General features: G+C 27.8%; 1 protein-coding gene across 1 annotated transcript in view; it reads left to right on the top strand.

The window, feature by feature from the left end:
• The window catches only part of LOC122526665 (atrial natriuretic peptide receptor 1), a 151,800-nt gene that overhangs the window by 87,794 nt on the left and 38,280 nt on the right, over positions 1–25,726 (top strand). The window contains exons 14-15 of the mRNA XM_043650187.1: positions 18,225–18,301; positions 18,402–18,493. Coding sequence (XP_043506122.1) covers positions 18,225–18,301; positions 18,402–18,493 — 169 coding nt within the window. The remainder of the gene's footprint in view (positions 1–18,224; positions 18,302–18,401; positions 18,494–25,726) is intronic.

The following is a 25,726-nucleotide window of genomic DNA, read 5'->3' as shown; positions in this document are numbered from 1 at the left end:
ATATTTGAATGTAGTAAAAATGATTAATTTCGCTAGCTTACAGGATTGAATTCCCTTCTGAATAAGTTAAAATGTAGTATTTTTTATTTCTCTCTATCTCTCTATCTCTTTATCTTTTAATTTTATTCTGCTTCAAGAAATAACATGAAACAAATTACTAATGAATATTATTCAAATAGTAATAATAAATTGATTAAGTACTACCTTTTAAGATATTTCAAGCAAAATTTAAATTAACTTCCAAGATGAATTTAGCTTACACACAAGATCGAATTTTTTTTAACATACTTGCAAATAAATTGCAATGTAGCACATTGCCTTTTTTCTCTTTATTTATTCCTTACATTTCAATCTAATTCTTCCTTTACCTATTTTATATTGTTTTGTTTAAGAAACGTTAACTAGATATAATTAATTATTATAATATTATATAAAAAAATATAGTAATAAATTATTATGAATTTACTCTTAGGCAAAATTTCTCATAAAATTTTGAATAAAACTAAAAAAAAACTAATTTATTTTTAATTATTACTGTTTAGATAATAAAAATTAAATATTAACTATAAGGTTAGAAAATATTACGAGGAAATATTCGAAGTATAATTGGAGATTAATTAAATCCATTCACAGTATCAAATTTTCTTTCAATATCCTGGCAAACGAGTTGCAAGGTAGCGCAATTTACTTGATTCTCTCTTTCTCTCTCTTTGTATTTCTTTTTTTTCTGTTTTTACTCTTTTTATTTGTAATCGTTCATAGAAAAAAGGATATCACGATCGTAGGAAAAGATAAGAATAAGACCGATTGGTGGGTTAGAAATCGATCGGAGTTGTCATTGCACTCGCAATGCTTTTCGCCTTGTATCCGTTTCATCGGAACGGTTCGGTATCGTAAAACATAAAATGGTCTATTCGAGTAGTTTCCTCGTAATAATCGATTCATCGTTAAAAGGCTTGAAGGATTTAACTCCGTGGAACCAATTTCGTTTTATTCGTCCGCTAAATGTCAATCCAATTACTTCATATTCATTAATGGTTGAATCACTATATGATACGTAAGATATATATTTGCGATATATTGGGTTGAGTAAAAAGTTTCTACATATTTTATTGTAAAGATTTAACTAGTTTTTTTTTCATATTTTGTATCCAGCCTTCTTCAAATGATTGAAAACAATTTTATGATCGATTTTTAATTCTTTACCGATATCGTGAATTGGTAGTGTCGATTTTTATCAATTTTCTCCACCATTTCTTCGACATTTTCGGTGATTGAACTCTGACGCAACTATGACGCAACTACGACGCAACTATGACGCCATCTACCGGGAAAATACGAAGAAACTTTTTAGTCTCGATTCAATATAATATCGAATTAAAGTAGTGAATTAAAACAGAGCTAGGTAAAATATTATTTTAAATCGTAAATGTTAGATAAATAGTTTCTTTCACATCATGCGTGTATTTTTCATAATATAATATTTTATTGGTTCAAAAAATTATACTTTTGAAAATAAAATATTTTATTAATTGCAAAAATTATTTGAAATAATATTTCGAATAGTGTTTTATATGATACATAGTAAAGATATTTGTGCTAAGGTTTGAAATATTTAACAAAGTTCATATATTTGTTACAGTTAAAGCGTAAAATCTGTTAATCTATAGAATAACTTAACTGAATAGTCAAAGTAGGAGAAATAAAGTAAAATTATATATTTTTAACTAGTTATTTTATGCATTCATAAGAAGTGAAAAGTTTAAGTATGAAATTGAAATATGATCCCAAGTACGAGAAAAATATAATTTGATCTTGTTTCAATACCTGTCTATATTATACGTATATAATAGTATACTTAATCGTTATAGACTCGAGATATATATATTTATTTTAAAAAATAATGTAATTTATTATACTTTTAAAAGTTTTTATTTAGGTGAAAACTATTCGTAATTATTAGAAACAATTTTTTTGTTTACTTAAACACCAATTTCATTTCTATAATATTCTTAAAAAACAATTTACAATCCGAATGATATTTTATAAACACATTAGATACAGTGTCGTATTTTTAAAAAGTCAACTTTTCGTTAGAAAATTATCTGGAATTGTTAAAAGTTATTTTTTTGTTATTTTTTATAAATATTTAATCTCTACAGTTTACGAAATATACTTTAATTTATAAAACTTCAGAATTCAATCTCTTCCATCACTTTTGTTTAATGTTTTATACATCTTTATAAAAACATACACATATAGTAACGATTAAAAAAATTCAATTATCACATTATAAATTACTTTTATTTTTTACATTTCGATTGTTTGTAAAGTAATTGTTATGGGTTTATTTTTTAGCAATAGATCATTTATTGATTTTTGTAAACATGTACTCCTTCTGTCAAAAAAAAATAGTATATATTCCAACATTTCTTTTGTTTGAATTTATAGTATAGATTTAGAAGTAATTGCAATATAAATTAAGTCAAGTAGGGTTATTGATGATATATATTTATGAAATTTTATATACAAAGTAATTTTAATCAAAGTGGAACCTGGTCTTTTTTATGGCTCCTTGAAAATACACAAAATTTGTTGGTAACTATTCCTCACAACGAAATTTTGCCTTATTGATATGAAAAATCTTAAACGAAAAGTGACAACTTTCAAAGAAAGTAAAGTTGAAAGTAATGTGAATATCGCTAAAAACTTTTCAAATGAACTTAGAGAAAAGAACATAAATATTTTTTCAATATTTTTATAAAATTGACATCTTTTTAATGTTTTTTAGGGGAAAGGGAGTTCTAAAAATTCAATAAACGCAAATACTATGTTTTATTGTCAGTGTACTTTTAATCTAATTTAAATTAAGAATAATTTAGTAAAATTAAAAAAATAATAAATGCAAAAATTTTGGGCCCCTTTCCAATTTCGAACTCCTTTGCGTTGCGGGGTTTTACGGTATTATAGTTTCACCCCTGTGCTGTTGTGTCCGATTATTTTTGGGAATTATTATATATTTATGTTTATATAAAGCAATATAAAGGTAGATAGATATCATGCAACCGAGTGAAAAGATCTTTAGGACAATGAGGACAACGATTCGTATCATGCTGTTAGCAGAGTTCGGTGTACTCGTTATATTTTCATATTTAGATCTTATTTCGTACAAGTGACATTTTCTATCAGTGAATAACCTGTCGCTCTCAGGTATTACATATTATTATTATTATTATTATTATTATTATTATTATTATTATTATTATTATTATTATTATTATTATTATTATTATTATATTATTATTATTATTATTATTATTATTATTATTATTATTATTATTATTATTATTATTATTATTATTATTATTATTATTATATTATTATTATTATTATTATTATTATTATTATTATTATTATTATTATTATTATTATATTATTATTATTATTCATCATCATCATCATCATCATCATCATCATCATCATCATCATCATCATCATCATCATCACCATCATTATCATCATCATCATCATCATCATCATCATCATCATCATCAGAAAAGTCATCTTTCTTTATTAATGATAATACGGTATTTGTCGTCGTTGATTGGACGCTTCATACATTCTTTCATCGTAATCTTTTGTGTCGGAAAGAATTTTTTCTTTGATAAATAGAATGCTATTACACTGAAAAGTTTCTTACTTCAAGTTGAATTTGTAAAATGATATTGCACCGAACGACCCTAAAATTATCTGATCAAATTTAATAGAATCCTTCATTTCTTTCATTGAAAAGATACTCTTTACGTAATATCGAACTTGTTCTCATCGAATTCGTTTCACAATAAAAAAAAGTGCTTGTAATAAGTAAGAATAATGTATAAAAAAATCCAAGCCTTTAAAAGTACTATAATTCAATATTTTCTAATATACAATGAGTCACAGGAGTACTCGTACTCACACCGTTAATTTGAAACAATCAATATTTTCTTCTGTTACAATATTTAAAAATTTTTTTAACACAAAGATACATGTTTTAGGATTATTATAATTTCAAATCGATATTAATTTTATTGCAAAAGAAATTTTATTATAAGGGAATTAAAATTTTACATAAATGATTTGAAAATTTGTCTCGCAAAATATATCCAATAGTCTCAAAAGATGCAAAATAGAGCCAAACAAGTACTATTTACAAAAAAAATAATTTTATATTTTTATTATATCTTACGTAAGTGCAAATACTCTTGTGAGACCTATTTTCTTATAATTTATATAAACTTATACTTTTCTTATATAGAATAAAAACCTCTTTTGCAATGAAATTGATATCAATTTGAAAACTTAATAATTCTAATATAGTTTTCCGTGTATGAGAATTTTGTAGCTTTGAATTACAAGCAAATTACTTAAAATTCATAGTAGAAGTCGGTACGAATATTGCTGCGATCCACTCTATACAAAATTTTAGTATATTATCACACCATAGAGATTAATTAGGTTCATAATCAAAAGAAAATAAAACAACAAGAAGCTTTTAATTTATAAAAATAATTCTATATTAAATATGGATTCTTAAGAGTACAATACTTTACTTGATTATTTTCAAATATAAATTTATTAAGTCTAAAGTTTTAGTTTATTATTAAACTATAACTAATAAAAAGAACAAAAACAAGCGTTTAATAGATAAAATAAAGTTCATGAATATATTACAGTCTTTGAGAGTATAATATTTTATTATATTGTTAAACCATAAAAATTAAATAGGTTCATAATAAAAAGAAAACAATAAAACTAATTTTGGAAAGTTTAACGAAGTTTTTAGTTTTTCTTTAAAAAAGGGAAAAAGAACTTTTATGTTTTATCGAACATTTCCTCATCGAACCATCCATTATAGTTGAAATAGAATAGACTCTCGTATAACGATGTGTCCTTACAAAGCAAATTCCTATAACGCATGAAAGATATTGCGATTAAAGTTTTCTTGTAACACAATTCTTCATAAAATGTGTTATACCAGAGGTTCTCAAACTTTTTTGATCCTCGGCGCCCTACTTTAAATTTTAACAAGCATATTTTGCGAAATAATCACTTACTTTTTCCAAGATAAAAATAAATTAAATTTTAGATTAAATATAAATAAAAATTTAAATAGAAATGAATAAAATACATTTTAGATCACAATAAAATCTAATTTAATAAATTAAACTAATTATAATAATTAGTGTGATGGATGAGACTGTTATAGTTTCTACATATTTTCTTAAATCGTGGAATTAAATTGCAAACAGCTACCCACATAAGGTTTCTCGCAAATGGAATAACAATAATAAAAATTGTATTATACTACGCGCCTCTTTAAGACACCAAGACTCACACTTAGAGAACCACTGCACTAATAATAAAATACGAGAATTTCTCCTCTTTAAAAGTTGCATTTCAAAGATTACATACTAATTTCTTCTTTTTTATAATAGTATTGTTTTCCTTTTCTTATTTATTTTCGACTACTTATGAAAACTAGTTTTACAAAAAAAGAATAATTATCTAAGCACTTAAAATTGATTATACGTATTCTCATGAACAAATTATAAATAATTTCGAAAAGAAGAACAACAAGAATCGTTATAAATGAGGATAATTTTTGTAAAACATGATTTCTTAGAACGCATAAATGTATTAATCGTGTTATATTAAGTAATTGCAAAAGTTCGTGAACATAGAACACGTATTTTTTTGCTATCATTCAATATAATATAAGAATCTACTGTTTAAACGAAGATAAATTTTATGTGCATTTATATTCAACGATTTCGGATTTCATTGCTATTCTATCGTCCTATTTTTTTTTATCAAGTACAAAAAAGAATGATCTCATTACGGGTATATGTGAGAGAGAAAGAGAGAAGGAGCGAAGGAGAGAAGAAGAGAGAGAACAGAGAGAAAGAGAGAAAGTGGAAGCGAATTTACTTTGCGTGAAAGCTTGAGTCCCAATAGAGTAAAGTTCAAAGGAGATAGTCTCTGAAGAAAGCTCACGTTATTCTCTCTCCCGTTCTCTCTCCCTTCCGCTTTTTCTCTTCGTCTATTTCTATCTTTCTTTGTCGACTTCCACAGTCATTTTAGACCATGGTAGATGTACTTTAACCCTAGGAAGACTTTTTTGAAAGTAGGATAAAATCAATTTTCTTTTAAATAGATTTTCGAGTAATAAAGAGAGAAAGAAAGAGAGAGAAATATAAATAGAAAAAGAGAAAGAAAGAGAAAAATAGAAAAATAACTGTAAAGGAAATGAAATAAAAAAGAGACAATTTACGAAGAACAGTAGATGGATTTGTAAAAACCGTATCGATCGGAGTAATTTAGTGCTCTTGATCGAAGTAGCATAATCGTGTCGGAACGATCGCAAACAGAAAGGGAAAGAAAGAGAGAATAATAAAAAAAAGAAAAAAGGAAAAAGACAATATGGCGGAAAAAAGCAACGCATCGAGTAGCAGCAATCTGACGTTACCACAAATTCCGGGTACGAGTCCTGAGGGTGGTGCGAGTCCTAGAAGGGCTGTAAGTCCTCTTCTTGAGGTCCGCAGACCTCACTGCACCCTCAACTGCGAGTCCTGCAACACTTATCTGGAAGATATCTACAGGCACAGTAGGTTTCCTTCATACATATATGTACGTTTATACGTTCATTTGTTTTATCACCGGACATCTGTCTGACACAATAAGGACTTTTACTACTACGAGAGTGTTGAGTTTATTTGTGTGTATAATGGTTGTATGATAAGAAATATACCCAAAGGGGTCACAGAGGTAAGAGAAAAGCTTGATTTATTTCCATCTTTGATGCTTTCAAAATCTACAGACTACGTTCTTTGTCATAGAAGTTTTACGTTACACAATATTATTTTACGGAGAACCCTGAATAAATAAAATACTTGAGCGACGACGACATTTACGTCGATGTTTGATCATTCTATCCTTTCTGATCGTATTTTAAAGTGTTTCGTTTTCATTGTTTATTTTTCTTTTTTTTTACGCATTAAACTAGTAGATACGAATATTTTCTATCAGTAAGAAAAATATATGTGGTATTAAGTTGCGTTAAGGAAGAGTAGGATAACGTTTTTTCAATGCTCTAGATTATTATATTGACATCCTTTCCGAGGACAAGCTTCCTTTTTAGGTTAGTTTATCTTATATGGAACACTTGATTTTAAAGTCATGCCAAATGTGGACATTGTTTCAAAATAAAATTTGCATTAGAATATGATAAAATTAACAGTTTTTCGTATGCTAATAGTTAATCTTGTAAAAGTTTAGATGGTTTTTAAATAATAGTAAAAAATAGTTTAAAAAGTCGAAAATATGATACCTACAATAGAACACTTAGGAAATTTGTGTGTGTGTGTGTGTGTGTTTGTAGATAAAATTTATACAAATTTATTTTTACTATGAGAAAAAAATGTTTATTTATTGACTTAATCTTTTTAGTCCAATAATTTACTAATTTTACAGTTTATTAAAATATACGTGGCTATAATTATGAAAATGGTCTAAGTTATATATCTCTTGTTTCGAGATATTTAAAGAATTACATTTGAAATGAATTCTATACAATATGGAAATAACAAAAGTTATCTAACGGTTCATTTTTAACAATATTGTGAAAATTACATTGAATTAATTTAGTTTAAAATAATGTCGTGTGAAATAACTGTTAAACTCATTTTATTTAAATTTTGACTTAGACCACATTCATAATTATGGGCACATATATTAATTTGTAGTATTTTCCTTTTTAAATTATATTTTACCATAATTTCAAGACACCTAAACTTTTACGAAATTAACTATGGACGTATAATAATCTTATTCGTTAATACATTAGAATATTATTATTTTATTAATTAATTACTGAATTTAAGTTTAATATTGTAATAATTTATTAATTATGTAATTAATAAAATAATTAATAAATTATATATATATATATATATATATACTTACATTAAATTTATATTATTTATATTTTTAATAAATTTTAAATTTATTTCTTCAAATAAAACGCAATTAAACAAATATTTTCTGGTCTTTACATTTATTTTTTATTAAAATAATTTTTTATACTTTTTACACGTTTGTCACATGAATGACACCTGAAGCATTACATTCTTTATAACCGAATAAAAACAGTGAATAGAATGTATCAATTTGTGGTTATTATTATTATTTTTATAATTGCTACTAGAAAAAGAAATAAACATTTAATATCATCGTCATCAGTAAATTTCATGTTTCATATTAATTACTCGTAATACGACAAAAAAAATATTTATACTATGAAAAACTAAATATAATGATGAATTTTTTGTAACTTCTAAAAAAAACATTATTCATGATAAATTATGCATAAATATAAAAATATTTCGGAACTTTCTTTTATTGGAAAATTAAACTATTTCACATTCGTACCAAGAAATTTTACATATGTACGATCAAACATAATAATGTGCTTCGTTTTTAATGATTAATTTTAAATAAAAGTTTAAATCTTAATACGATTATTGTTTGTAAAAAAAAAGAAAGTGTGTAGCCCTCATGTGTGAAAGAAGTGAAACTTATTTTTCATGGAAAATAATCAATTGATTCATATATATAGTGAGTGTCCCTTAAAATCGTATACCATTACGCTTACTAGATTTTTCCTTGAAAACTATTGATGTAGTGTGTTTAGAATGAAGAAAATTTAGAAGTAAATACATTAGTATATCTTAATTACATATTTAATGGATATAACCTTAAAGATTTATTTATAACGAGTAAATTATTTATATACAAAAATAATGTACAGGAAACGCCTGTACTTTAAAATTGTACGTATTGGTATAATCGTAAAAATAGGGAAAATACCTGGTTTTCTCATGTCTAACAATTGGTTGGTCATCCTTTGTTTTACTTTTATTTAAATTTTGCTTTTATTGACAGAATCAATTTAATACCCACTAAAGTAAGAATAATATAAAATACATTTATTCAATAAATGATATATCTATTAGTATACTTCGAATATTAAACAATTTTGATTTAATATTTTATTAGATACAAATTTTCAACTCAATATTATCACTGGGCAGGAACGTTAAAATAAATGTATTTTAGCTTAAAAAATCCAAAATATTAGTGGAGTATATTAGAATGTTAGAAATATCTTAAATGATTGAAGGAAATGTATATTGTAGTCTAAAAGGACAAATTATAATTTCGACGTATCGTCCTTTTCGAAATCTAACAGTACATTTTCTCTTTTTCATTTATGAAAGTCAGTAAAAATTCTTTCATTGAGTCTTGTTTATAAGACTTTCCGAAGGCGACATATGTATAACGAAAATAATATTCGAAATAAATAGAATTGATTCTTCTGAAAGTTATTTCCTTCGATTAATTAACAATTATTTAAAGTATGTTGAACACTCTCAAGGTATGACACATCTCTATTCATCCTTTCATAAGCAACGGCATCTCGTAATAACTATTGATCGATGTATCTCACACACACACACAACTAACATCAGAACCTTCTAGAAATTTGTTTAACTTTCGGTGGACTGTAGATTATATCTCACTTTCCCTTTCCTTCTCTTTTCATGTCATTTCATAAAATTTTATCGTTCTGCCGTCTAAGAAGTTTTACTTTAAAAAACGAAATATTATATATGGTTTCTAATAGTCTATATTAATCACTAGCCGAGATATACAGAGTTTCAAATAACGTTGTGTCTCATATTATGTATAGTAACTCCTTTATCTATAACAAGAACGATTCTACAAGAATAGGGACACTGTTTTACTATTGCTTAATGTAACTTTATGTCACACTAATTTTCCTAATTAGCAGAAAGGATTAAATCCATTAATTCGATACTCGACAAAAAAAAAATTATCGAAACAGAGTAGAGTAGAATGACAAATTATTGACTTATAAATTAAAGTATTTTTTATTCACTGTAAACCAGTGTTTTTTTTTGTAAAAATAAAAGATGCCGACAATCACTTTATGTAAAGCTTTTTATTAAAGAAAATTGTATTAAAATATCATTTAAATGAAATTTAATCGTTTGAATCTCAGAAGCTTTTAAGAAAACACGGTCGAAAAAGCTTTAACAGCGCAATAGCACTTGTCTTAATCAAGTGCGAAAAACCCAAGCAGCACATTAGCGCTTGTTTAACGCTACTTCGACAGTCAGTGATGGCACCGTCATTTGTCATAGCGCCCGAAATATACTAGGATTTTTCGACACGAAATCGGAAGAGCGTGATCCAATTCCACGAAGCTTATAAATAATAAAACATAATTTATTTTTTAATTTATTTTTAAAACAAGATCAAATCTAAAGTTAAACAAATAAACAAAAATATGTAACCGAAGCTCAAATATAAAATGAAATTATTTCTCTCTTATCTATTCTGATTTTTTTTAAATATTTCTTATTCGGTTTGGAAACATTAAAAATACATTAAAAAAAGGAATGGAACACTGTTGCAGTGCGTTACATGACAAAATAAGCACTGCTGTTAACCATATAATACGAATGCACCTAATTCTGTTTTATCTCCATCTCATATTTTCCATCTATGGAGAATTAGAAGATTAGTTCCAGTCCCAAGAAATCAGCAAAAATAATACAATGAACCATGAGTTTTCATGTTAGGATCTTAATAAACATTTTATTTCATAAAGATTGGATATGTATCATACAAAGTAAATTACCATTTGAAAAGGAAAAAAACATGTCACTAATTCATGAACACAAAAATTAGGCAAGATAATATGAGTTACACACAAAAAGATTTTATTCATTGTGAAATTTCAATCCGCGTTTTTTTCCAAACGGCTGAATATCTACGCCATGTTTAAAGGCACAATGAATATTCTCATGGATTACTACAAGTATGCAAAACTTGAAAAAAATCTGAGATGTGCTTCACTGACCGACTCCTTGTAAGTCGCTTTTAGCCCGATCAGCTGTAAAACGTCTCTGAGACATTTTGGTTACATTTGGCCCGGCCGACTTACAACGACTCTGAGGCGATATTGTAGGCTAAGAGGTTAATAAAACAAAGGTTTTAAAACTATAACTTACCATTTATTGACTTTTACGCAAAATTAATTCCTTGTTTCCAATGTCGCAGTTATAAAAATAAAAGTAAAGCAAAATTAACTTCTTAGAATTTGGGTCGATCGTGTTAAATCAAAATAAGTCGTGTTAAAAGAGATTTAAATTTTGTTACTAATTCGTGTTAAATCAAAATAGTGTAAAAGAAGTTCGTATAAAAACAGAATTGGTGTATGTTTATTGTAAATTACAAAATTACTCAATTGTGTCATAAAGACTTTAAAAACGTTAAAAGTACTTCTCTTTTTACTACTGTGTTGTCCAGCAATCGTTTTTGTCATTTATGGACAGTAAATAAGAGGATGGATCAATTATCTTCAATGTCATGATATCGTATTTCCCTTTTGTGGTTCTGTAATATCAAATACACATGCACTACTACTTCTGGTTTTACTTTTTATTATTTATTTATAATTATTATCCTAACTGTACTAGTTCGAATACGCTAGATTTCATTGTTCCAATTTTGGCTTCGCATACACTTTTAGACAAAAAGAAATGAATAAGTGTTAGTTTTTCTTCTTTGGTGCAAACATAAAGGGAAACGATCATTGTTAATTCTTTAACTTTAGTATGCTTGCAGATTGTCCTAAAAATCTCCTTCGATTTTTTTCTTAAATTTTACATTTGTATTATTTTTATTTTATGTTATTTTATTAAGTTTTACAGAATGAATTGGGAGAAACGCTCCCAACTCTAGAAGTGTATTCTACACGTAAAAATAATTTAAAAAACTCACCTTCTTTACATTACGTCAACTTTTAGTTTGTATATTTCTTCTTTAAACCACCCCCCACCCCATAAATAATAATCTAATGGTTTGAGGGGTTAGGTAAACCTTAAAAATTACCTATTAGGACCACCACGATTTTTGAAACTTTATTAAAAGAACACAGTGATTAGAACAGTTGGGGTGTTACCTCTGACTCACCCTGTATATGACATAGAGAAATGTATTAAAATAAAATAGATCGTATATAACTCAATAAAGTAACATAAAATAAAAAATATTATATATGTATTTAAAATCTGTTGAGAAAAAGACAAATATTTTTGAGATGACCTAATACTTACTAAAATGTGATTTATGTGAATTGAAAGCGTTGCTCACAAATCGATACGGACATATAATCAAACTCGAGCATTCGGAATCCGCAGTATACACGATTAAGTATTTCGTCTTTGACCAAATTTTCCAATGATTTTTATTATGATAACAAGAACTTTTTTAATTATTCATTTAATATTAATATTTATTCCTAAAAATATACGTACATATTATAACTTTTATTACAAAATAATATACGTATAATACTTAATAAAGTATTTAATAACGAATATGAAATTAATATTCAGCCTTTCTATGATATTTGATACATTTGAATAGACGATATCATAGACATCACAGCATCGCACTGTAAAATGTAATATATTTTGCTGAATATCCAACTTTACTTGTATTGGTCTCGAATCATTTTACTCAAACGGCAATTATTTAAGTACTGATACATCTCCATAGATGCATTGTATATGATCGTAAATTTCTAAAGAACGTACAATAATTTCCAAAAATATTAGGATTCTACCGTATGATCAAATTTATGGCTTCATATTTCGGTTGTTTATAAAGAAATAACCCTGGTTATAATTTTTAGCAATAAAATCATTTATTAATCTTGATAAACACATATAATTTATTTAAAAAAATTACATATACTGTATAATAAAAATTCTTCTTCTTCTTCTTCATTCTTTAGTTTAGGCAAGTTGCCTGTTTCGTAACAACGTTTTTCTGCCTATTGCACTGTTAAATTGTCGCACCATCTTTTTGTGGGCGCCCCGTACTTCTGCGGCCAATCGGTGACTTATCCCGTGCAATTCTGACGATTCTTCTGTTGTCCATTCTGCTAATATGTTCGTTCCATTCTTTTTTTTTACTTATTCCGAGGCAGAGTATCGTTTCTATGAGCCGCAATTTTTTTTTTTTACGTTGGGTAGGGGGCTAACCTGATCCAACAACCTTCCTCCTTTTCCCGGGCTTAGGACCGGCAACATGATCGCTGATCTCGATCCGCCCAGCGATCATGCAGGCGGAGTTATAATAAAAATTATTAAACGTAATATTGTTACACTTTTATCACACAATAAATTTCCAAACGGGATTAAGATCCTGTCATTGTGGTTTTAAATAAAGAATTTTGGAGTATTTATTCAATAAGAATTCTTGCCAAATGCATGCTTTGTACTTGGGTTGCTATTTTGATAAAATCTAGAACTATTATTATTCGCCATTTTTTTGGTACTTTAAAATAAATTGTTTTTAAATTTGTTTAATTAAAAAGACTTTCCGAGTTTTATCGTACTTTACGGAAATTTAACATTATTTTATTAAATAATTTTAATTCTGTAAATTTTAAAATAAACTATATATGGTTATATCATAATTATTAAATGATTTATTTCTAAAAACAATAACCAGGATAATTCATTTTTTAATAACCGAAATATAAAGTTAAAAGGTCAGTCATACTGCAGTGTTCGGATATTTTTGGGAGTCACTGTATATAAAGGATTTCGTCAGGGTTATATTAAGATTTCATTAGGATTTTGCCAGAGTTACAACAAACCGAAAACCACGTAAAATCAATCCTAGCTATTTTATCATACTGACATCGTTTGTAAATATATCAAAAAGCACAAAAATGCTTACCTAAATATTTAAGAGTAAAATAGTAAAATTCATCGACCTGAAACTGAATTAAGTACATGCATATTTTACAATTTTTCAAACCTATTTTTCTTGTAAACGTATCTTTATATGTAAATATTTTTTTGTAAAATTTCCAATTAGTTTCTGATTTAGAATCACTTCATGTTCGGTTGTAACAAAAATTACAAGACACCCTGTAGATATTTTTCCTACATTATTGTACACATTTAGAGCATGTACTTGTATTATATATACGGTTATATACTTGTGTTCTTCAAAGCGAAATATTTTGTTAAACAATTTGTAATTAAATTAGTTATTTAACTGTTTAATGTTGTATAGTCGCAATAGCAGAGAAATCGCAAATACTGTTACATTTGTACTTGATGATATAGTCCTAGAAAAAAGATCATTACATTGTGGTTAATTATTAACTAAACCTGGTATGTTCGTAGAGAAAAAATTTTTTCTGTAGTTCTATAAATGGCTAGGTAATTCTCACAAAAAATTGTGCCCTAGGCCGGTTTCACATAGTGATATGTGTATGAAATACACGCATCGTGATAAGTGTATATTGCGTGTCGAGATATTTTCATTTGTTCTTTAGTTAAAAATGTCTGTTACTAGGGTGGATCAATAATTTATTATGCCGGTCAGTGGTAAACTAACTGCAAGTCAAAAAATGAAAATAATTGACTTCATGATTTATTTTATATTATAAGTATTTAGATTATAAAAACTTATTAATATTATCAAAAATTTGGTTTTATAAATATAATAAATTATATATTTTTTAAATTATTAATATATTTTTTATAGGATAGAATAATTAATTTTATTGTTTATTTTATATTACATTTTCTTAAATAATATAAATTATTAATATTATACAAAGTTTTATTTCAATAAATAAACCTTTTTTCTTAATTTTAATTACTGTTATTTATACTATATTATAATTATTTATATTATAAAATAATTAATAAAATCAATCTTTTTCTATTTTTAGATCCAGTTTATTATCATAATTACTGGCACAATTATCTGCTATTTACTAAGATATTTTTTGTCTGTTAACTATTTTTTCAAGTACTAACGGATTAATATTAGTAGTTTTTCTCTTATCACGATTATAAATGAATACTTTCAGTCACTGTCCTACTAATATTCTAAAAGTCCTCGATATATATATTTTAACCTGTGATATAGACAACAAGAAACGGGTAAGGGTTATTTGCTCTTCTTGCTCTATGTGCAAATGTAAAGCGTAGTGGCTATTGTTAATGTCACAATTAACAGAATGTAAGCATGCTAGCGTGTTAAAAGCTGTACAACAGTAATAGGAGTACAACCACGAATACTAATGCATGAACACTTGACAGTACAGCTACTCTACAACAGAATACTGTTACATCGCGGATAATTACCCTCGTATTATATATTCCTCTTTTTTTGGACTGAACTGAGCGATACTGTAGCTCCCGTGTGAATGACGTAATTAGTCTTTACATTTCGTCTACCACTGATTTCATACAAAAAGTATCGTATTCAGTCGAGGTTGTTGGGATATGGGAGATCAATATCTTCATACATTATTTTATGAAAATCGTTGCGTGAATTCTTCTATTGGTATACATGTAAATATATATATTCAGTATCTATTATACGTGTATCAAAATATGCCTATCTTTTTGTCAAATTAACTTTTATGTTATGTACGATTGTGAACAGTTGATTTTATTTTAATTGCTATTTATTGAGTCAATATTTTAAATAAATAATTATAAAATAAATATATATATATAAACAAAGAGAAATTATAGTTATAATTAGAAATTAAATTACTAAAATCTATTGTATATTATTCATAATTGTATAAATTAATGTATAAATAATTAATATATATATAATTTCAATAATATTTCAATAAATAATTTATCATAAAATATTAATATATAATTTAAGAGATTAGTATTTCTCTAAATACAAAAATAATATTATGTGTTTTGTGTATACTTATATGTAACCTAGTCTGGACACAATTCTTATCCAAACTTACCGCTATTATAAATATTGACCATGCATTTAAAAGACTGACAAATTACTTATGCTCATTAACCGTTGGAGTCCCAAGCAGCGCGTTCGCACTCTTTCGATTTTGCGTCAAAAAATACTAATACATATCGAACGCTATGATAAATGATATTGCCGTCACTGACTGTCGCAGTAGTGTTAAACAAGCGCTATCGCGCTGTTTAGGATTTTTCGCACTCGATTAAGACAAGCGTTATTGCGCTGTTTGGGCTATTTCGACTGTGTTCTTTTAAAAGCCTCTTGGGCTCAAACAGTTAATTATAACTATATGTAGAAAAAATATATAAATAGAAAAGTTAAATTCATGATTTATTTTATAATATAAATAATTACTATTTTTCCTTTCATTGCCTTATTGTTAGTCCATTTTCATAATTACTGGCATATATTGATCATTCATTTGACAAAAAATTAACATAAAATCTTACAAAACTCTAATGAAATAAACTTCACTAACCACTTCCAATTAAAATCGCTGTATCTTATTAGTGCAATCTTGTTAATAAGAATCAATCAATTGTTAAGCGTAACTCGTAGTAAGATAGAAAGGGAATGATGTACTCGCTCAACTAATTCGAAACGTCAATTACAGTATCTCGCGATAATTAGCATAGCGCTTGGCTTAAAATCGATATTCTCCTGGCATTACGTGTATTCAAGCGTACATAATTCCATTTCGAATATAATGTAGTACTTCTATTACCATAGTACTTATTGTTAGAAGTAGATGAATTCGTTCGATAAGAAAAAAATTATATTAGTACAATTGAAACCTTCAATATCCGACGATCTAATATTCAAAAGTTCTAATATACTGTTTGTATTAACTACTATAAAAACAATTAATAGAGATGTGTAGTATATCCTTTGTATAATATTATATATATTTTTTATTTTTATTTATATTACATTTATTGTTATTTATATAACGAAAATATTATTCTTTTCTTCTTATTTTTTCAATTTTTCAAATTATTTTTATATCATTATGTTTGATAATAGGGATAGTCATAAAAAGCAGGAAGTCTTAATATCTCTGTTGAATTTAATGATACGAAATATGACTACATGTGAATTAGAATGGCTTTGAAAGACGCACATGGTCATTATAATATCATTTATTTCGATGTCATGTATTTTGAACTTTTCAAGGTCATTAGGATTTTTTTAAATCTAATTGCATATTTGGTTCCTATGTATAATTGTATTCAACATTTAGACGTATTCAACAGTGTAACACAATACGAACTTCAAATGACTTGCAACCCAGAAATATGAGAAAAATAAACTTTAGCGTGTAAAGTTAATGTACTTTAGTTTTATTACGCTAAATATTCTAAATAATTCGCTTAAGTTTCGAAACATTTAAAATGTATCGTAGTATACACAACATAATAGCAGATCGGTTTTGACAGAAAGATATTTATGAAATCGTTTACAAATCACGTTCTTATAAATTTTAAAAACTTGCATTTTTTGTTTTCTGAAAATCCACAGTAATTACTGTGACAGGGTTGTCAGTTGACAAATAAAGACCATTGTTCGTCAATGTTTGGTGCGGAATGTTAAGCAACCAAATAATTGGGAATTACGTTATTACTAGAACATTAAAGGCAGAAAAATACATTGCATTTTTACGAGAATCGTTGACAAATTTTTTGGAAAATGTGCCTTTGGACATTCGTCAAAAATTGTGATATAGACATGTTAAATGTCCAGCCCATTTTTCCCGTATCGCAACATAATTCTTGAATGGTAAGTTTCCAACTCGTTACATTGGGCCAAACGGATCCGTTTTATAGTCATCTTGCTCATCATATCTTACACCCCTTGATATCTTTCTGTAAGAAAAACTGAAAAACAACGTTCATGAAAACAAGCCAATTATTGTAGAAAACATGAAAGAAAGTATCATTAAGGTTTGTGCGTCAATTACAAAATTACAGAGCTTTACATTTTGTGATTTTACGGTTAAATCGATATATTGCAGCTCATGAGAATTATTTTGAACATTTAGTATAACAAAAATAAAACGAATAAACCTTATACGCTGAATTTTATTTATTCCATATTCGTATCTTTTTAAATCCAACAGAGATATTTAGGTGTTCCGCTTCTTATGACTCTCCTTGTATGTGCTTAAAATCATGATACATATTAGTGTTACGAACATTCTTTCATTCGAACAGTTATGTCTTTCTATTAATTCGGATACTAAAGGTTCTATTGTACTCTTTTTTCTTTTCTAGAAATCGTAGAGGGCGTCAGGAAAGGGGGTAGTTCACCTTTAAGACCAGTGATCGATGAAAATGCTGTTGAGGAAGAAGTGAGTTTCTTTTAAAAAATAATATTTTTGTTAAAGTATATACTTTTGTAGATAGCGCATGAAACACGCTTTGAAATAAATTTTAACCCCCGTCTAACAGGTAGCTACACTAATGAGACGATGTTGGGCGCAGGATTCAGCCGATCGACCTGATTTTCCCGCGCTAAAGCAGACCATTCGCAAGATCAACAAGTAAGTCATTTGTTTAAAATATATTTTACATTTTTTTCTCTATTCCTATCTCTCATTTTTCATTTTTCGCTCGTTTATTTCTTTTTCTTTATTCTTTCTTTTATATTCGCACAAAGAATAATTTTCTTTATAATAATAACTTTCTTCACAATAATAACTTTCTTCACAATAATAATGCGTAACTTTATGTTATAAAAGTCACGTACGTAAGGGTGCGATTTAAGCGTGAAAGATAGAATTCTAATCAGCTAGTTTATACGAGTTGGCGTATAAACCTTGAGAAGAAGAAGAAGAATTTTCACTAAATCGATCATCATGCTCCCTCTGTTATAAGACTTAAATCTTAAGCGTAGCTCGAGTGGTTCGTGAAAGGATAACTTTGCCAATTAGTTGGATCGTTGTGTATTTACTTGGCTTCGTAGACAATGTCTTTCCGTTCGTTTAACTGTAAGTGAAATCAGGGATGCTTTTTCTGTTTCTATTTTTTCTTTCCCTTAGCGTTCTCGATTATTTTCAAAGCGTCACGCGAAACATCTTCCCTTCTTTTTTTTTTCCTTTTTCCCCTATTTTTTTCTTACTCTTTGCTCCTTCGAGATCGTTCACCCCTAATATTGGCATAGTTCTCGGCTTTCCAGGAACGCTACTACCACTCGCAGAAGACGGTTTTTCTCGAGTCTTATACTCGAGGAATTCGAAGAGCGTACACACAGTTGAGTTCAGACCGAATAACTTAGTAGGTCAATACCTGAACGTGGAAGAGTGGCCCCTGGGTGGTCGAGTGCGAGCGAGAAAAAGACTTCCGTAAACTGTAAAAAAAAGAATAAGAAAGAGAGAGAAAGAAAAAGAGAAAGAAAGAGATTGGGGAAAAGGGAGAAAGATAGAGATAAGGATATATGGGAAAGAGGACAGAGAGAGAAAGAGAGAGAATACAGGGTCTTCGACGTTGCTCGATGGGATTATTTGGAACATTATGACTCTTGAAAAGGATATTTTTAAGGGATGTGGATTTCTTCTTATCATCTATAAAGGAATTTGTCTTAGAGTTCTTTATATGGAGAGTTTAGGGGTAACCAAAGCGCAATATGAGTTTTTTTCCAAATACAATAAATACTTTAAATATTTGGAATGTGTATAAGTGTTTGTTATTTTATTGAGTTTATGAATAATAACTGAAGTGGTTTTTAAAATTCAAAAGTCAATTTTAGATGAGTTTAGTTAGGTCAAAAGTTAAACTGTATGGGATTTGGAAAAATATCTTACGAAATGAGGATTAGAAAAGAGCTTTTGGAGAAGAAGAAAAGTAGACAGAAGTAAGAAAAGTCCTGTGATGAAAAATGAGGTTTCTAAGTTTATGTGTACAATAGTTACCAGAAGATATGAACAGTATGGTCTTCTATGTTGCTTGATAAAATCATCGGGAACATTATGACATTTGGAAGGGATGTTTCTAAGGGATGTGAATTTTTTCTTATTACCTTCTTATCACCTTGATAAGAATTTCTTTAAAACTGATATTTTTTGAAATATTTTATATATCGGGTACAAGAGTACAATAAATACTTTTAATACTTGGTATGTTGAAATGTGTACTTTATTTTGTGGAGTTCGTAAGTTTAGTGGAGTTCAGTAACTTTAGGTGTAATATCTTTTAGATGTCAAAAGTACCTTTTGAAATAGTATAATAAGGTCGAAAGTTTTACTTATGGGTTTTAAAAGAAGCATAACTAAGGAAATGGTAGAGTTTATTTTAGGAAATTAGTGGGAATTATAAAAGAATATTTATAAAACAAAAAATGTGGTAATAATGAGGGTCCTGTTATTAAGAAGAGATTTTTAGATTTACTAATCTTGCAATAATATGATAGTTGCAGTAATCATAATAAAATAAGGTATCGTTTTGGTCTTGTTTCAGTTTTTTAGTGGTAATAAAAGGGGAAGGATGGAATGGAGTAGATTATAATATAGGTCAATATTTGTTAACATTTTTTTGTTAGTATTTTTAATAAACAGTCGGTATTTATAATAAAAAAGCAGTATATATTCTGCGTCAATACATGACCTTGAACAAATTTGATGCTATTCTAACGCATATCCAGTCCCTTTATGAATATTTATCTTTTATTTTTAAAATACTGAAAATATATTATTTACACACTACAGAATATTCGTATATATTGACCATTCATTTAAAAAAATACAGTTTAAAAATGCTTAAAAGGTGTCAAAAAATAGAAATGTGTTGTTTAACCCTTTTAGTGCTGACCATAAAGATTATATGGATAAAAAATGCTAACCTGCGTTGATTAGTTTAATAAAGTAACAAAAATATAAAAATTACAAATAAACAAAATAATTAAAAAATTAAAAAATGGACATATTAAAAAATAAACGATGAAAAAACGAAAATTATATGCCATCGTTACACCATTTGGTAAATCCATGTATAGAAATAACTTGAAATTTATTATTTTTCTAACAATAACAAATGTATTTCAACATTTGTTGAAAGTCATGCTACTAGTGTATATACAAAATTATTAGAAATGTATGTACGGTCGAGATTTCTCCAACATGGAATCCTCTCGTTGACTCGGATAGGTTATGCTAAGGTAACGAAAACAAGAATTAATTAAATGAAATAAAAAAAACGATTGAGCCAATAGAAATAAAAGAATTTATTGATTGGTTGGAGAAAAGCCTTTCGGCATAAAAAATGTTTTTTTTTATTATGGATGAATACAAGATTATGGGTGTATTGTATAAGAGTGACGTGCTGGCTGATCACTCGTCGTTAGTTATTTCGCAGTTGGGCAAATTATTATGAATAATACTGCATTGTTATCCACCTTATAAATTAGGATGATTCCTACTTATGTGTTGTAATGTTAGTGAATGGTAAGGAATCGGCTTCACGCTTTAGCGTGTTGTAAAAGTGTAGAAAGATATTATATAGTAAGATAATATGATTACTATTAAATACAGAAATAACTATTCGCTCGTTAACCCTTTATGGGCCCGTGTTACTTTCAGATAACATGATAATTTTTCGGCATTTTACCAAATAATTTTAGTTTTTTTACTGAAATGGCGTATACATTTGAATTTTATAACGTCTCCGAAACAACTAATACCAATATTCATGACGGTTGCTAATACCATCAACCTGAAACAATAAAATAAATGTTATGAAAGCTGTCTGAAGTAGAGGCAAGCAAAAGATTTTTTTTCAATTGATATTATTTATGCTTCTGTCGGTGTTTACCGAATAACAAATTATGTATATAATAGCTCTGAGTTTGAATATTAATAACAACTTATCTTTTTGCATTTGAAATATCATTTTGTTACTTTCCTTTTTATGATACAGTTCTGTTACTTTGAAGTAACAATGGCCTATAAGGGACATTTCTTTATATTTAAGATAAAGCTTGTGTGTTCTGTCAAGTGTCGGAACAAGTTAAGGAATTTGTTGAGCGATTGTTGAAGAGCTATAAAGATAGATCTTCATAGAAAATCATATTGGCCAATTTTTTCGGACAACAGAGGATGCTGCAAAAATCCCGAGTGTAAATGCATTCCCAAAATAAAATGTTCAAAATGCAATGTACATTTATGTTTAACACCAGGTGCAAAATACTTCATAGAATTTCACGCATAAGTTTTTCTATGCAGAAGTAGAAACACTATGGGCCGTTGTTAGGTGAGAGTAACACAGTGAATTTATTGTAATAAAATTGTTTAAACCGGAAAATGTTTTTTTCGTCTGCATATATGTGTTTATAATTGTTGATTTTCAGTTCCAAAACATTTTTTTTTTATAATAAAAATTCGGCCCATAGAGAGTTAAGATACGTCTTGCTCATAGCTATAACGAGTCCTAGTGATGCAATAATCGCTGATTTGTTGGGTCTTCCAAAGTTGTATCCTCGAGGTCGACTGGCAAGAGAATGTTACTTGCGGTTACAAAAGGTCTTTATGATTCAACAATGAATAATCCGTTGTTCCTTTCTAATGATGTATCCTCGAGATCGTCCGGTAAGAGAATAAAATGAATGCTTTCGGAAGCCGGCCCAGTAAAATCTCATTAAAACGAGGTTAAAAGTGCGGCCGATTACCGCTTTGGAAAATTCTGGAAGAATTGACACGAGCGTTTTTAACATACATTAAAGAATTTACTGCCGTTTTCGACTGTACAAAAAGGATTCAAAAAATAATTTATTTATAAATCACAATGTTTATGAACAAAAACCATCGTCTTTTGGCCACACTTTGACATAGAATGAATATGATATAAGACATTTGCAGAGATATTACAAGTATCGTTAAAAATACAAAAATATAAATATTTCATGCGCAACAATATATCATCGTCAAAAGCAATCGCAAGTGTAGCAAATAGTGATATATCGTTGTTTTGCAATATAAAGGTTAGGCGTTTTTTTCAAAAAATAAAAAATTCCGTAAAAATATTTATGAAATAAACAGAGCGAAAGAAACAAAGAAAAAGACAAAGACAAAAATAAAGAAGGAAATTGAAATAAAGAGAGAAAGAAAGAAACGCCAATACCGTTAAATACGTGTGTGCGATGATAATGTGGATTTCGTTTTGTTGAGATCCTAGTACCCCTATGCATTGCTAGATCTATCGAATGCACGATTGACGCCGGTGTAGGTATGGATGCCTACGTAAAGGCGTTTATGAGGGTGGTAAAACGCATATTGAAAAGCACTTGAGATATCTGCGATTGTCAGCGGCAGATTAAACCACACATCGGAACTTACGAAACGATCGAATTCCGTCGATAGAAGAGTCCTATGTCAAAATATCGTATTATTTTACTCTTCTAGTAAAAAGAAATGAAATTAAAACAGAAATAAAACAGAAAAAAGAATTCATTTCTTTTTTCATTTTTGGAGTAATTTAATCGAAATAAAAGAACAAAAAAAACAGAAATAAATAAATAAGTGTTACGATTATTTTATACATTGGGAGCATAAAGAATAAAAATAAAAATAAAATAAAAGTAGTAAAAAAGAGATATTAACCAGAAAAAGGAATTAATTTCATTCCTTTTTGATTAATTTAACCTACAGAAAGAAACCAGAGAAAAAAGAATATTACGATTATTTGACACTTTTTTTACAAAAAATGTAAAACTAAACAAAAATAATTTGATTCCTCTTCCGGAATAATTTAATTGGAAGAAAGAAAGAAATAAACGAATGTTATGATTATTTCGCGTCTAAGGAACATAAAAGTAAAATGGAAAAGGAGAAGAAAAAAAAGGTAAATATAAGTGTTAAGATTATTTCACATCTTAGAGACATAACAAGGAAAACAAAGGAATTAATTGTAACCCTTTCGGAGTAATTTAATCGAAAGAAAATTAAACAAGAAAACAGATAAATATAGAAGTGTTATGATTATTTCACATTTTATTGTTAATAATACAAAAAATAAAAACATAAAATAAAAAAATTAATTACATTTCTTTGGGATGAATTTAGTCGCAGAAAAAAATAAAAATAAAATATAAATATTACAATTATTTTTTTGATACTTTAAAAATATAAGAAAATAAATAATAATATCCCCTGTTGGGAGTAATTGAATTAAAACAAAGAAAAAAGGAATATACATAAACGATTGTTACGATTATTTAACACCATTTATAAAACGCTTTTAACGATTTTTCGTAAAATTTTATTCTCTTCGTTCGGTGATCCGTGGAATTGGATTTTTCTTTCCCATTTAGAATTCGAAAAATTGTCTCGGTATAGAAATCGACGAAAATGAATGGATCGGAAAAAGGGTAAACAGGCTTTTCTTACGATCGATCGAACAACATCCTCCTCGCTTTAACTTGCACAATAAAAAGTTTCTTTCAGTGAGAAATTCTGAGGAAAGATATAAGAAATTTGTTAGGTTAAATTACTAAAGATTTAAAATTCGAATCACATTCTGCGTAGGCGTTTTAAAAATTTCAGATGGAAACTTGTTAAACGAGTAAAAGGGATAAGAGAGATGCTCAAACGATTTTCAAATTTACATTTTAATTCTTTTCCTATTTATTTGTTTTATCTTTACTTCTTCTATTTTACTTTTTTTCCTTCTTCTTATCATCATCTTCAACGTAACTCGTAAAAGCTATACCTCTTGTTTCTTTAGTAGGGGAAACTCTTTGATAAAACTCGAAGAGTTAATTCATTTCTTCTAACGGAATTCTGGAGTCGTTAGCGAAGTACCTAGATTAACTCGACGTAACTTTTATGACTTTTATTCGTGACTCTCCGGGTTAATATCGCGTTATCGATTGCACTCGCTTTTTCTAATGGAAAAGATCGTTTAATATTTTCTGCAATTCGGTTATTAGATACATCAAAGCATGTCACACGTACTCTTTCATTAGCGTGAGAAAGATTGATAATACGATTAGATTAATTAAATTTCAACGAAATCCTCTTTTCGTCCTTGGGATAGATACATACACGTACTAAATATATGTATATCTATCTATGAATATACGATGATTGGTCGAACGGGCTTATGATCGTTAGATACGCTCCTGACGGATAAACGCCCCAATACAATTTCTCTCTAGATAATATAATTATCGAACGGTCTCTGAAAAAGGTGAACTAGCAAAACATGTATTATGTGCAATGTAGTTACATTGCATCCGTTTTAGATGGGGTTAATCGTCATTTAAATACGAACCGACATGTGCGCTTTTCTCTTCTCTCCCACGTAAACATTTACTGTATGTAAATAATATTTAAAGAGGTAGAGGAACGTTCATATATCCAACCCCTGAATTTTATAGAGGAGGTGGTACGAATATGGAATGCACATTTTATTTTTTATTATTAAAAATCTCCAAATAATAATAAGTGGCAAATTCGAATGAATTTCATAAGAAATGTGTCACGCAAAAATCAATATTGTTGACCTAGAACTTTTTTGATTTTTTAATTTCTTTTAAACGAAGCTAAATCTGGACTAATAGAAATTCAAGTAGTAATATCAAACAGCATTACTTTCATGCTAAATAAGTTATAAAATTGTTATTATATAAAATCATTAATAGAAATATTCTATTATTGTAAAAGTATAAAAGGAGAGACAAATAAAGTAATAATCAACATTGAATTAGTTTTGCAATAATCATATATGTAATCCGTGCCTTCTAGACCTAGATGATGAGCCTATAATTGACACGGTATATACTAAAT

The sequence above is a fragment of the Polistes fuscatus genome, unplaced genomic scaffold, assembly GCF_010416935.1.
Source record: "Polistes fuscatus isolate 324 unplaced genomic scaffold, CU_Pfus_HIC Scaffold1, whole genome shotgun sequence".
Lineage (NCBI taxonomy): Eukaryota > Metazoa > Arthropoda > Insecta > Hymenoptera > Vespidae > Polistes > Polistes fuscatus.
The sequence above is the reverse complement of the archived record's forward strand: the minus strand, read 5'-3'. Positions and strand labels throughout refer to the sequence as shown.